The 13251-nt window shown below is 37.9% G+C and overlaps 1 protein-coding gene across 1 annotated transcript in view; it reads left to right on the top strand.

Annotated features, from left to right (window-relative positions):
• The window catches only part of LRRC9 (leucine rich repeat containing 9), a 133303-nt gene that overhangs the window by 18759 nt on the left and 101293 nt on the right, over nucleotides 1-13251 (top strand). The window contains exons 7-8 of the mRNA XM_077122475.1: nucleotides 5607-5789; nucleotides 9166-9321. Of these exons, the coding sequence (XP_076978590.1) occupies nucleotides 5607-5789; nucleotides 9166-9321 (339 nt within the window). The remainder of the gene's footprint in view (nucleotides 1-5606; nucleotides 5790-9165; nucleotides 9322-13251) is intronic.

The raw sequence follows: 13251 nt of genomic DNA, 5'->3' as shown, positions 1-13251 counted from the left end.
CATTTCTTTCCAGTCTTTGTTCAGATGTTTTATTCTTAGTGAAACCTTCCCTGCCCAATTTAGGTAAAATAGCAACAAACCCTGCTACCCCTCCAATTTGCGACACTCCCTATCACCTTTTCCCTGCTTTAATTTGCTTCTTAGCCCTTACTAGGACACAAGCTCCATGAATAGAAGCACTTGGCCTGTTTTGTACATCACTGTGTCCACAATGCTTAAAACAGTATTAGATGTGTTGTAAATCTCAATAATATTTGTCACACAAATGAATAAAAGAGAAGCAACCAAACAAAAGATCTTAATGTTTATGGCATATAATGTGGGTTAAAACATATGGCATTCATAATTTTGACAGTATGGAATTGCTGATGCATATTCAAACACTTCCTGTAGAAAATATTGAAAAAAGATTAATGAATCCACTATAGAAATAATTTTGGACTGATCAGTATTAAAATGGGCATTCTTTTACCCATAAGAAAAAATATAAGAAAGATATAAAAAAAAACCTGTAGGATGACATAGAATGTTATAAGTGTACCTTAAAAATAAATATACAAATTTTACTTTATTGGTCAAATTCAAGAGAAGATATTTGATATGACCCCTGAAGGATATAAGTTTAGCAAACACTTTAGGAGAATGGTTTGGATACTGGGGCAGTGTGAACTCTTAAGAGAAAAGACAATATGCACAAAGAGGGTAGGAAAGCAAGGGGTGTATTTGAGTAACATCAACGTTGTTTCATTGGCATTAGAGTATATATGAGAATATGGAAGCTAAAATCAGAAAGGTCAGCTGGCTCTTGAATATGAACTGTATCCTACAGACAATAACAAGTTGTTGAAGTTTTTAAGCAAGAAAATGCTATGATCAGAGGTATTCCTTAGGGTTAGTAATCTGGAAGTAGTGTTTATTAGTTTGGGGGAGTCAGAAGCAGAAAAATCAGGACATTGTAGTAATAAACCAGGTGAGAGAATATAAGAATCTGAATTAGGGTTCTGGAAGTGGAAAAAAATTAAGAAATCAATGTGGGAGGCATTGTGGTTGTTGAATTTGCAGGTTTTGGCAGCTAGTAGAATGTGGAGAGCAAAAGAATCCAAAATTAGTCTGAGATTATAGTGTTTAGTGAATTCGAGAAGATGATATCATTAACAATAAATGCACAAGTCAGGAAAAGTGGATAGTTTGGGAGGAAAGGTAATGTATTGGGTCCTGGATATGTTGTTTTTAGAGTGCCATCCAGGTGAAGATTTAGTAGATAATTGGAAATTAGGGGCTGAAATTCAGGGCCAAATTTAACTAAAGAATCATTAGAAGACATTTCATATGAGTGAAATGTCCGTAGAAAATGAATCTGTACCCTTGGAAAATGCATACATCTGGAGATTGGAAAACAAAGAGGAGCTTGTAAATGATGGAAAAAGCTATCAGAGAAGTTGAAGACAGGCAGGCAATGTCAGAGATGCTAAAGGATAAGAGAACTTTAAACAGGGTGGTCCACAGTATCAAATGATATAGAGGTCAGGGATGAAAAGGACAGAAACAACTGTCTTGATTTGTCATGGAAGCAACCAGGCTTATGCCAAGCCCTATTTGAGGTAGAGTCATAGCAACGGGGCCCTATCTGTTAGGTTAATATGCATTTAGCAGTATGTTTGATTGTTTGCTGGCACTTTACAGGTTAGCTTGTTAGTGAACTGGGCTGGCAAGTACCTAGCCAGGCAAGCTGATGGGCTGCTTGGAATGGGGAAAGACTTATGGCTGGCACTGAGTATTAAGTACTGTAATGGTCTGGGATTTTACCCTACTTGCCAGGTGACAATCTAGCATGTGACTGTTTCATGCATGCTAGCAGAAGATATGAGACTCCTGAGTCACAGACAAAGGACTTTACGTACTCATGACACAGCAAGCAGCATGAGCATTATGCTGATTTGCTTTGATTCCCCATGAGCTCCGAGTCCCATGAGGGTGACACTGCTGGGTCTGAATGGACGCTGTGCATGAAGTGGGTTCACATCACAACCAAACAACACTGAATTGGGGAACTCTTCCATTTTGATAGCAAGCTGCTCTTTGTTGAGGGTTGGGGAGAGACATTACCTCATCCCTCTAGGTTGCTCACTGCAAGCATAACCCTGAGAAATGGGTAAAGAACATTCACAACTTGCATTGTTGGCATACCTGCAGGAAAGTGGAGTGCTCAGCCCAATGGCTGATTGTCTCTCCCAACCTAGAGGCCATCAGATAAGGGATCAAATTAGACATGTCGAAAATAAGACATGAGTGAAACAAGAGACACTCAGGATGATAACAGGGATTGGGCCCTATCACAGGCGGTAGCCAGTGACAGTTCTGCCAACTTAAGATCTACTGAATATTCAAGTCATACTAACTGGAAACTAACCATTTTTAACTTTTTTCTGTTAAACATATCATAAAATGAAAAGGCAGAAAAACATCTGGAAAATTTTATTTCCAATGTATACAGTAGGCTAAGGATTGAGAGTCTTGCTTTTAAAAGAGCTATTTTAAGTCCATTAGAAAAAAGTGACCAAAGACACCAGTAAAAGACAAATTAGCAGATAATTCATAGAATTGAAAGGCACAGGGCTAGTTAGTTCATAAAAGAATTTTCAACCTCATGGAGAATTAATGAAATACAAATTTTAAAATATTATAACTTTTTTTTCTTTATTAGAGAAGTCGTTAGGTTAACAGAGTATGTTTTAAGTTTTAACTACTCGTATTTTAAATAATCAAGATTGTGTAAACATGGAGTTGTGTGCCAGCAGGACTTGGGGAAGACGGGCTTTCCTGTGCCCGTGGTGGGTGTTTAAATTGCTGGAGCTTTTCTAGAAAGCGTTTAGGAAATATGTACCAAATTATTTAAAAAGGCATATATCCTTTGACCTATCAATTCGTCTTCTAGGACTCTGCCCCAAGAAAATAATGTGAAATATGGACAAAGCTTTATGCTTAAATTTAAATGTTAAAATTGCAGAAGAGATCAAAGGGAACTGTGAAGGATAGATTCAGAGTGCTGTGGGAACATATAAAAAGGCAACTTAACCTTGTTTGGGAGGTCAAGACAAGCCACCCTTAAGGAGGTAATCTTTAAACTAATGAATGAAGTAGGAGTAGGAGTGGCCTAGAGAAAGAGCATTACAGGCAGAAGTCACAGCTGATGTCAAGGCCCTAAGTGGTAGAAAGGGGCATGGCAAGTTCCAGGAAGTAGGAATCCTGTGTGACTGGAATAGAGCAAGGCACAGAACCATGAGCTGAGCCTGGAGAACATGGATGCAGACTGCTAGGAGGTCAGGGGTTCCCTGTGAAGAAACCACTTAGGAGCCCCCGTCTCACCCTGGCTGGCCAGGGCGGTCTGATGGTGGTTACGGGCAGAGGTTGCAAAGGCAGAGGGTCCTTCCACTCTAGCCCTGCCACACCAGAAGCAGCAGAATAAAATCCTTGCTCTGCTGTTTGTGTATCCTTGGGAAAATTATATAACCTCTCTGAGCCTCGGTTTCTCGTCTGTAAACTGGTAGTAATTTAGGCACCTGTGCCAAAGTGTTTTCATGATGTTTAAGTGAAGTAATGTAAAATTCAGAATAGTGACTAACACACAGCAAACACTCCATAGAGGTTTCATTATTACTATTACTTTACATTAACCTCTTATATTTCAATGTCCTCATCAAAAGCTGGGGATAAAAACAGAACCATTGTTGAGAAAATTCATTTTAGGGCACAATATTAATAAAAGTCTCTCTGTAAACAATGGTTAAAAGCTCTCTATCATAAAAACATTGAGCAGATTCACAGCGCCCTCATATTAGGGATGTTCCTGAAATACTATTATCTTAGATTTTTATCTTTAACCTTTGCTGCCACCATGATGAGTATTAGCCCCATGGTGATGGATTAACTTCTCAGTCAGCCTCCCACCCTACCAGTCACCACACCACCAATTTTCAGTGCAATTCAGTGTCATCTGACATAGACGGAGGGTGAGGATTCCAGGTCAGACTCCGTAGTTCACACCCACTGTCTCCTAGCCCAGACCAGTGGTCAAATGTAACGTGTCACTGTCTCCTAGCCCAGACCAATGGTCAAATGTAACGTGTCCACCCAGTAATCAAAGGAACACTTTACAGTTTAGTGGTTCACTTTCCTTGCCCCCACAGAATTTGACCAAATAATCCTCTGCATAGCTCTGTGCAGAAATCTCCCTTTTAGAGCAACTCGACTTAGTCTCACCCCCACCATGAACCCAGCCATAGCCCTAGATCTGTCTGTCCAGAAGGAGAGTTTAGGCACGTATTAGTCAACTGACCCGTCTTACCCTTGACTCTAGTAGTCACGAACTTTCCTACGTACTTTCCCATTCCATTTGTATTTCATTTTCAGAACTTGGGCATCTTGGTTCTTACTTAACTCTGATTCTGGCTTTCCTGATAAGCATTGCATCCTCTCAAATTTGACTCCACCATAGTACCCTCAGACCCCAGGCACCACCCCAGTAATGCTAGTATTGAGGAAAATGAATAATGTCTTAGAGATTGTTAGAAAATAATAATCATTCAACATGCAATTTAATCCAGTATTCTTTTTTTTTTTCCTACAACATTTTAAAAATGTAAAACCATTCCTAGTTTATAGATCCAGAGCTAACGCCCTTAAAGACCCATGACTTAAGGAGTTGTGGGGTACGTAAGTAATTAGCAGTAGGGTGTGATAAATTCTATAACAAGGCCAGAGCAGTGACTAGGAGAACTCACAGGAAGAGCATCTACCCCCACTGGGGGATGAAACATCTTCTTCCTGGAGAAGATGACACCTAGGTTGGGTCCTGAAGGATGAAGAGTTGTTTAGATGTAAAATTGGGGTGAGGTTTAATCCACTCAAAGGGGACAGCATGAGTGACAGTCTGAGGACAAGCTAGGGCCTGGCATATTCCCAAAACTTCAAGTGGTTCAGCATGGCCAAAGCATAAACTGTTAGGATTTAAATAGGGAAAGATAAAACTGAAGGCTTAAGCAAGAGCCAGATAATAACGAAGGATGGTGTAAATAATGACTTAAACTTCAGGATAAAGGATGTCCACTAAAGGGAGGAGAAACGTTGGTCTGAAAGTGCCTTGCCACCCCTCCCCCTGCACTGGAGACAGCTGTAAAGTAACGCCCTCAGGAGAGAGCCGGGTTTCAGTTGACCTTCATGGAGAAGAAGAACATTCACAGGGAAAAGAAATTTAAATTTTGATTTTGTAGAGTTCATATTAAAGCAGAGATCCCATAGCTTTTGATGATTGAGCAGATCTGGAGGCAGAGGCAAGTGGAGAACAGTGTTCTTAGGTGGTACGTGTGGGGAATGGGAGTGAAGGAAGCATAGTAGGGTAGTCTGCTGCTTCATTATTGTAAGCCTGTTCTTCAGGGATGTAGCATAGTTTTCCCTAGGAAAAAAAGTATTTTAACCTTCTAAATCACTTTTTAAGTACATAATTAGAATTATGTTAGATTTTGGATGATCTCATATGTTCAAATCCCTCCTTTAGAAATGGACAGTCACAATTAATTCCTTGAACATAATCATGTCTCTTGTTTTAGGACCTCACTAACTTGACCAGACTGCGTCGCTTAAAGGATTTGTGTCTGAATGATCCTCAGTATAAAACCAATCCAGTTTGTCTGCTGTGTAATTATTCTACACATGTGTTGTATCACATGCCATGCCTTCAAAGACTTGACACATTTGATGTGTCAGCAAAGCAAATCAAGGAACTGGCAGATGTAAGTGTATCCCTAATGAGGTATCTTTAGCTTAGGTTTAATGAATTAACTGGTTATTTCTGATTGTACCCACATACATTAAGTAGTATTATCCGATCAGTTCTTACTCTTACTGTCAAATCTAATTTTGCCCAACTGAGCTGAGTATTTCACATAAAAGTAAACAATAACAATAATACTAGAATCTAGTATTACAAATAACAATAATACTAGAAATGAAAAAATTTATTTATAATCTATACAAAATTATAAAAGTATGTGCAAAAGGAACTCTGAAAAATTATTACCAATGCTGAGAATAATGGAAAGAATGCTATATATATATGTATATATATAAATTAATAAAGCCTAAATAAAATTAGAAATGAAACAGGCAGTATTCTCTCATTTAAAATATTATATATCAAAATTATAAAATATCCAGGGTTGAAGGTAGTATGCCAAGGATTAGGTAGATTTGACTGTGAGATGATTTGAGGTTTCCCAAATGTATGAGAGGCTCTACCCACACTACTATATCATCTCTGAAATCTTGAAGTGAGTATTCCTGGGCTGCCACTGACAGTGACTCTCCCAGTAAAGGAGCCACTTTGACATGCGCCCAAAGGAATTAAAATTTCAGAATCAAGTTCACAGAAATTCACCATGTTTATTAATAGTCTTTTCACATATTATTTCTAATTCCCTTCGAACCCAATGAGCCATCCCGCTTGTCCTATTTGTTCATTCAATTATAGTTTTTGAATATCTAGTATGTGCCAAGCCGGCAGATGCCCCACAGTGAGGTCCTCCCATCCTTTCCTCGTGGCCATCAACTCAACACAGGAACATTGTTTCTATTTATCTTCACATGTTTCTCTTCTCTTGTTATCCTAAGTAAGGATTTGTTCTCAAGTTCTGTGCTTTCTTCTCTTTTTTGTAAAAATGAGATTACCCTCACCCTTACCCCCAGTCTAAGAAATGAACTGTCTTGCAATACCGAGCACAAGGCTAGAGTTCTTCTCTACTAGCAGAAGGGAGACAGATATGGGAAGTAGACTTTTCTTTGTGCGTATTTTCTTTTTTTTTTTTGAAACATGAATATATTACTTATTCAAAAATAGGATTTTCAAGACATAAAGTAAAAGTAGTATTTTGGAGTTTTTTTTCCTTTTTTAAATGAATAATTTCCCTTTTTGTTTTCTATCTCTTTCTATTTTTTCCTAATGACAGAAGTTTTGGGTCTACAGAACAATCATGCATGAAATACAGGATTCACATCCGCCACCCCCCCTCACTAACGCCTTGCATTGATGTGGAACATCTGTTAAAATTGATGATACCATTACCTAAAGTCCATGGTTTAGCTTTGGGTTCAGTGTATAGTGTAGTTCCATGGATGTTTAAAAAGTTTTTGTTCTGTTATTATGTATACAGCCTAACATTTCCCCCTTTATTCACTTGAGATATATTTCAGTGCAGTTCATTGCATTCAATATTTGCTACCATCACCATCACCTATTACCAAAACATTTCCATCATTCCAAATACGAGCCCTATACATTTGAAACCTTAACTTCCCATTCCCTGTCCCTACCCTGTCCCCTGGCAGCCTATATTTTAAATTCTGACTGGGGATTTGCCTATTCTAATTGTTTGAAATCAGTGAGATCATACAATATTTGTCCTTTTGTGTCTGGCTTATTTCACTCCACATGATGTCTTCAAGATTCATCCATGTTGTCGCATGTATCAGGACTTCATTCCTTTTTATAGCTGAATAATATTCCATTGTGTATGTGTAGACCACATTTTGCATATCCATTCATCAGTTGATGGGCACGTGGGTTGCTTCCGTGTTTTGGCAGTTGTGAGTAACGCTGCTGGGAACATTGGTGTGCCAGTATCTGTTCGAGTCCCAGAGTTCAGTTCTTTTGGGTATATACCGCAGGTCATATGGTGGCTCTATAATTAGCTTTCCTGAGTAGCATATTTTAACCTTTTTTCTTGTCTCCCACCTAGGGGGATTCCAAATTAAATTTGAATATCATGTAAAAACAAATAATGCTTTAGTATCATACTTACTTATACCAAAGCATTATTTGTTCAAATTCAAATTTAGCTTAATGTCCTGTATTTTATCTGACAACCCTTCACCCCATGTTCTCTTGTGGTTTCAGATTTAAGAATTCATTAGAAATATTCATAGCTATCACTGACTGTAAGCACTTTTATTGGATTTTCCATTTTCTCCAAATACGTGAAAAATCAAGAAATACCATTTACCCTTTCTTTACACATTTTTCTTCTAATTCATTTGTACTAAGCAATTTAACTCTTCTTTATCAGGGATTTTTATATCAGTTGGTCATCATCCTAAAACAAATTTGTTTTCTTAATGTATTCTTTGCTCATGAATTCCTTCTTTTTTGGCAGAGAAATTTAGTGATTTAAGCCCTAGACCTTCATAATGTGAGGCAGAGCATGGGGAAAGAAAGTTCTCTTTGGCCTGTTCATCAAGTCATATGTTTGTTTCCATTCAGTCTTTTATGCCAAATAACTCTCTTGGATCTCTGTTTCCACTCTATTCTAAAATAAATTACATTAAAATGCATTAAAAGCCTGCATCTATAGAGAGTTCATGTCCAGAACAGTGTACCAGCCTTCCAACTTATTTGAGGTACAGTTCCCTGATAAAGAAAAATGCCTTCATTATTTCAGATAAAACTAGCTGAGAAGATAATTCTTTTTACCCTCAAGCACTAGTTAGCCGATGCATTTTTTAATGGTGGATTTAATCAGTTTTCATGATAAACCTAATAACTGGATGATCCATCAGTATTAAGGATGCCAGCTGATTGGATTAGATGTACCATTTAGAAATTTACTCAGGCTAAATTCAGCTCATTTAGAACATCCTTTTAATAGACAGGAAAACACAAACACTAAATACTATTTCTTAGCCATGCTTTTCAAAACTGAATTAAGAAACTTAACGTTTTCTTTTAACTATTTTAAGTTTCTTTTTTTTCCCGAGCTAATCAAATAGAAATGATGTAGTTATGAATTTGCTCTGTTAGTACTGCTTTATTGGCTAAATGATACCATTTTGTGCACTGACCTCTCCCTGTAGTCTCTTTGTGTTGTTATCAAGGAAATTAATGTGAATATGTCTCACACTTAAAATCATATCCAGAAAGAAAATCTTTGGAATCTTGTATTTTGCTGATTATGTTTAAATAATCTGTGTGCCCTTTATTGCCCCAACTATGATCACTGAGCATGCAAACCTTCCACATTGTTACATAAAACATGTCACACACATATTAACATCACTAGTAATTACCTGCAATTGTGCTTGTTCAGCTAAAGTTTTTGTTTTCTCTCTCATTTTTAGACCACAACAATGAAAAAAATTATGTATTACAATATGCGTGTAAAATCTGTTCAGAGGCATCTTAATGAAGACCTTGAAAAACTGAATGAACGAAAATGCAAACTACAAAAGTTGCCAGAAGAACGAATAAAACTATTCAGCTTTGCTAAAAAAAATGTAAGATTTAATATTGCAAAATTTAAGTGGTCACATTGTAAGGAAACTGCCAGACAAACTAGCATTATCTTTTAAATTATATATTTAAAAAAATTAAAGATTATGTCAAGTTCACCCCCAAAATAAAGTTTTGATTCTGGGTGCTCAACTTTAAGGAGCGTTCTGTGCTTTCAGATCTGCAGTTTAAAAATAGTGTAAGTTTATTTACTTAGGACATTTTTAAAAAACTGTATAGTCCAATACTATTCAGTCAAAGAGTTAACAGAGATTCATTGAACTTATTTCAGTTGCATTATTATTAGACACCAATAGGCTGTGCTCAAAATTCATTTTCTTGTTTAAAGTGCTAAAATATCCCTTAACTTATACTGTTAAAGTATATAAAAAGGTAGGAACTTTGAGTCAGTGCTTTAATAAGTCTATATTATGTATGCTTAAAAAGCATACATAATATAGACTTTTTAAGACCCTGAAAACTTAATAATTATTTACCCCCAAAAGAACCTTGTATATATAAGAAATTATTTTTGCTTTTTAAAAAGGTTCAGGGAAATAATGGGATTGTTCACAAAATGTGTTAGAAAATAGTCAAACTGTTTGGGAGTAGGGGTGTAAGATCCTTAGTTTACACTGTACCAAAAGTAAATACAAATTGCATGAAATAATTAAATGTAAAAATGAAGTCATGAAGAAAGTATAGATGAATATTTAACTGATTTTAGCCTGTGAAATAAAATAAATGATAGAAATCACACAAAAAAATTAAAATGGGTAAATTTGGGTGCAAAAAAAGATGTAAAGCTTTTGTGTGTTAAGGAGCATCATTATAAACATAAGCAACAAATAGGAACAAGAAAAAATTATTTTCAACAAACATTATGGACAAAGGATTGATATCCTTACTGTAAAGTACTCTTATAAAACAACAAGAAAAAACGGTAAGTCTCCAAATAGGAAAATTGAACAAATTGCATGAACTAAGCATTTTACAAAAGTGCAATAAAAAATGATTAATAAACATTTGATAGGAGAACTCAACCTCATTTAAATTCCCAAATACTGATTAACATAGCACAAAAGTCTGTATATATGGTAACAGAATAAAGTGAAAAAAAAATCCATGGAACTGCACTATACAGTGAACCCAAAGTTAAACCACGGACAATAGTTAATAGTAAAATTATAAAAATGTGCTTTCATCAATTGTAACAAACATACCACACCAATGCAATGTATTAATAATAGAAATCTTGTATTTTATGCATGATTGTTCTGTAAACCCCACAGCTTCTCTACTAAAGAGGGGGAGAAAAAGATGAGAAATATTTCACTTACAGATATATCAAAGCTTAATACATTATGCCACTGTCAGGTGAAGAGGAATGTGACACTGTTACACCACTGACTGCAATGAACTTTGACCGTATGTATCAAGAACCTAAAAATGGTTCCGAGTCAAGATGGCAGCTTAACAACGTGCGCGTTTTAGTTCATCCTCCAGAACAACTACTAAATAACCAGAAACAGTACAGAACAGCTCCTGGGGCCACGTCAGTGACCAGACACACAGAGTACTCCAGTATGGACCAGCTGGACCGGCTGCGAGCACCCCCCAGAACCCTGAGTTCCCAAAGCTGCGGTGGCCAGCGCCCCTCCCCCACAGGCCGCTTCCCAGAGAGGAAAGGAAAGGACTTTACCAGCAGCAGGGACTGGGCACAATCAAACACGAATTGTGGAACTAATTAACAAATTCTGACTACTAAAAATAGGCCCCCAGCTTAGGTGAACCTGATCAAAGCAGAGGTTGCTCATTTTTGCCCCGGCGCCAAGGGGGCAAGACTGAGAGAAAAAGGGGAAAAAAAAAAAAAAGAAGGAAACAGGTTTTTGTGGCTGTGTATCTACAAAGTCTTGACTGCCTCTGGATACAGCGGCAGGACTTTTCAGGCTGCAGCTGCCCCAGGCATAGGCAGAAGTGAGCTCTTTTGGGGGCTTATCTGGAGCCTGTGCCTTCCCCAGGGCAGGGGTGAAGCCCCACCCAGATGGAATCCCTCTGTGGTAGTTAGATTCAGTTGTCAACTTGGCCAGGTGAAGGCACCTAGTCTTGTTGCTGTGGACATTAACCAATGGTACGTGAACCTCATCTGTTGCTAATTACATCTGCAGTCAGCTTGGAGGCGTGTCTGCTGCAATGAGTGACGTTTGACTTAATTGGCTTGTGCTTAAATGAGAGAGCGCAAGGTAGCACAGCTAAGCAGCTCAGCATTCCTCATCTCAGCACTCGCAGTTCAGCCCAGGCCTTTGGAGATGCAGAAAGAAGTCACCCCGGGGAAAGTTGTTGGAACCCAGGGGCCTGGAGAGAAGACCAGCAGAGACCATCTTGTGCCTTCCACATAAGAAAGAACCTCAGTGGAAAGTTAGCTGCCTTTCCTCTGAAGAATCAACAAAATAAATCTCCTTTTATTAAAAGCCAATCCGTCTCTGGTGTGTTGCATTCCAGCAGCTAGCAAACTAGAACACCCTCCATCAAGGAATTCAGACACCAGGGCTTGGTAATTTGAAGCCATTAAAACCAGCCTACAACCTCTCCTCTGTCTCCACCACACCCCCAGCAGGGAGAGTCTGCCAAAGTTAAAGGTACCTCATCATCTTATGCTGGTGGGACCTGCAGTCAGACAAGCGTCACATACTGAGCAAGATAAGAAAAACAGAGTCCAGAGGCTTCACAGGAAAGTCTTTCAACCTGCTGGGTCTCACCCTCAGGGAAAACCGACGCAGATGACTCTTCCCTCCTGATAGGAGGCCAGTTTGGTCTGGGGGCACCACACAAGCAGGGCAAGAAACAAGAAAACGAGAACTGAAAAATTCTCCTCTGTTAAACAAAACTTAAGCTAAAGGTCCAGATAAAGCTGAACGGAATGTCAAAGAACAGATAGACAACAAATTCATCCAGCAAGAAAACCCTAGATAAAAGAAGTGAAAGCAATCTCCAGAATAAACTAATTAAGGTAATCAAATGCCTAGACACCAGCAAAAAATAACAAATCACACTAGGAAAATTGAAGATATGGCACAGTCAGAGGAACAAACCAACAATTCAAATGACATACAGGAGCTGAAACAATTAATTCAGAATGTACGAACAGACATTGAAAATCTCATCAAAAACCAAATCAGTGAATTGAGGGAGGATATAAAGAAGGCAAGGAATGAACAAAAAGAAGAAACTGAAAGTCTGAAAAAACAAATCACAGAACTTATGGGAATGAAAGACACAGTAGAAGAGATGGAAAAAACAATGGAAACCTACAATGGTAGATTTCGAGAGACAGAACATAGGATTTTTGAACTGGAGGATGGAACATCTGAAATCCGACAAGAAACAGAAACTATAGGGAAAAAAATGGAAAAATATGAGCAGGGACTCAGGGAATTGAAAGACAATATGAAGCGCACTAATATACATGTTGTGGGTGTCCCAGAAGGAGAAGAAAAGGGAAAAGGAGGAGAAAAACTAATGGAGGAAATTATCACTGAAAATTTCCCAACTCTTATGAAAGACTTAAAATTACAGATCCAAGAAGTGCAGCATACCCCAAAGAGAATAGATCCAAATAGACATACTCCAAGACATTTACTAATCAGAGTGTCAGAGGTCAAAGAGAAAGAGAGGATCTTGAAAGCAGCAAGAGAAAAGCAATCCATCACATACAAGGGAAGCCCAATAAGACAATGCACAGATCTCTCAGCAGAAACCATGGAGGCGAGAAGACAGTGGGATAATATATTTAAATTATTAAAAGAGAAAAAGTGCCAACCAAGAATTCTATACTTGCAAAATTGTCCTTCAAAAATGAGGGAGAAATTAAAACATTTTCAGACAAAAAATCACTGAGAGAATTTGTGACCAAGAGACCAGCTCTGCAAGAAATA

The sequence above is a fragment of the Tamandua tetradactyla genome, chromosome 12, assembly GCF_023851605.1.
Source record: "Tamandua tetradactyla isolate mTamTet1 chromosome 12, mTamTet1.pri, whole genome shotgun sequence".
Classification (NCBI taxonomy): Eukaryota; Metazoa; Chordata; class Mammalia; order Pilosa; family Myrmecophagidae; genus Tamandua; species Tamandua tetradactyla.
Note: the sequence above shows the minus strand (reverse complement) of the source record. Positions and strands in the feature narration are given on the sequence as shown.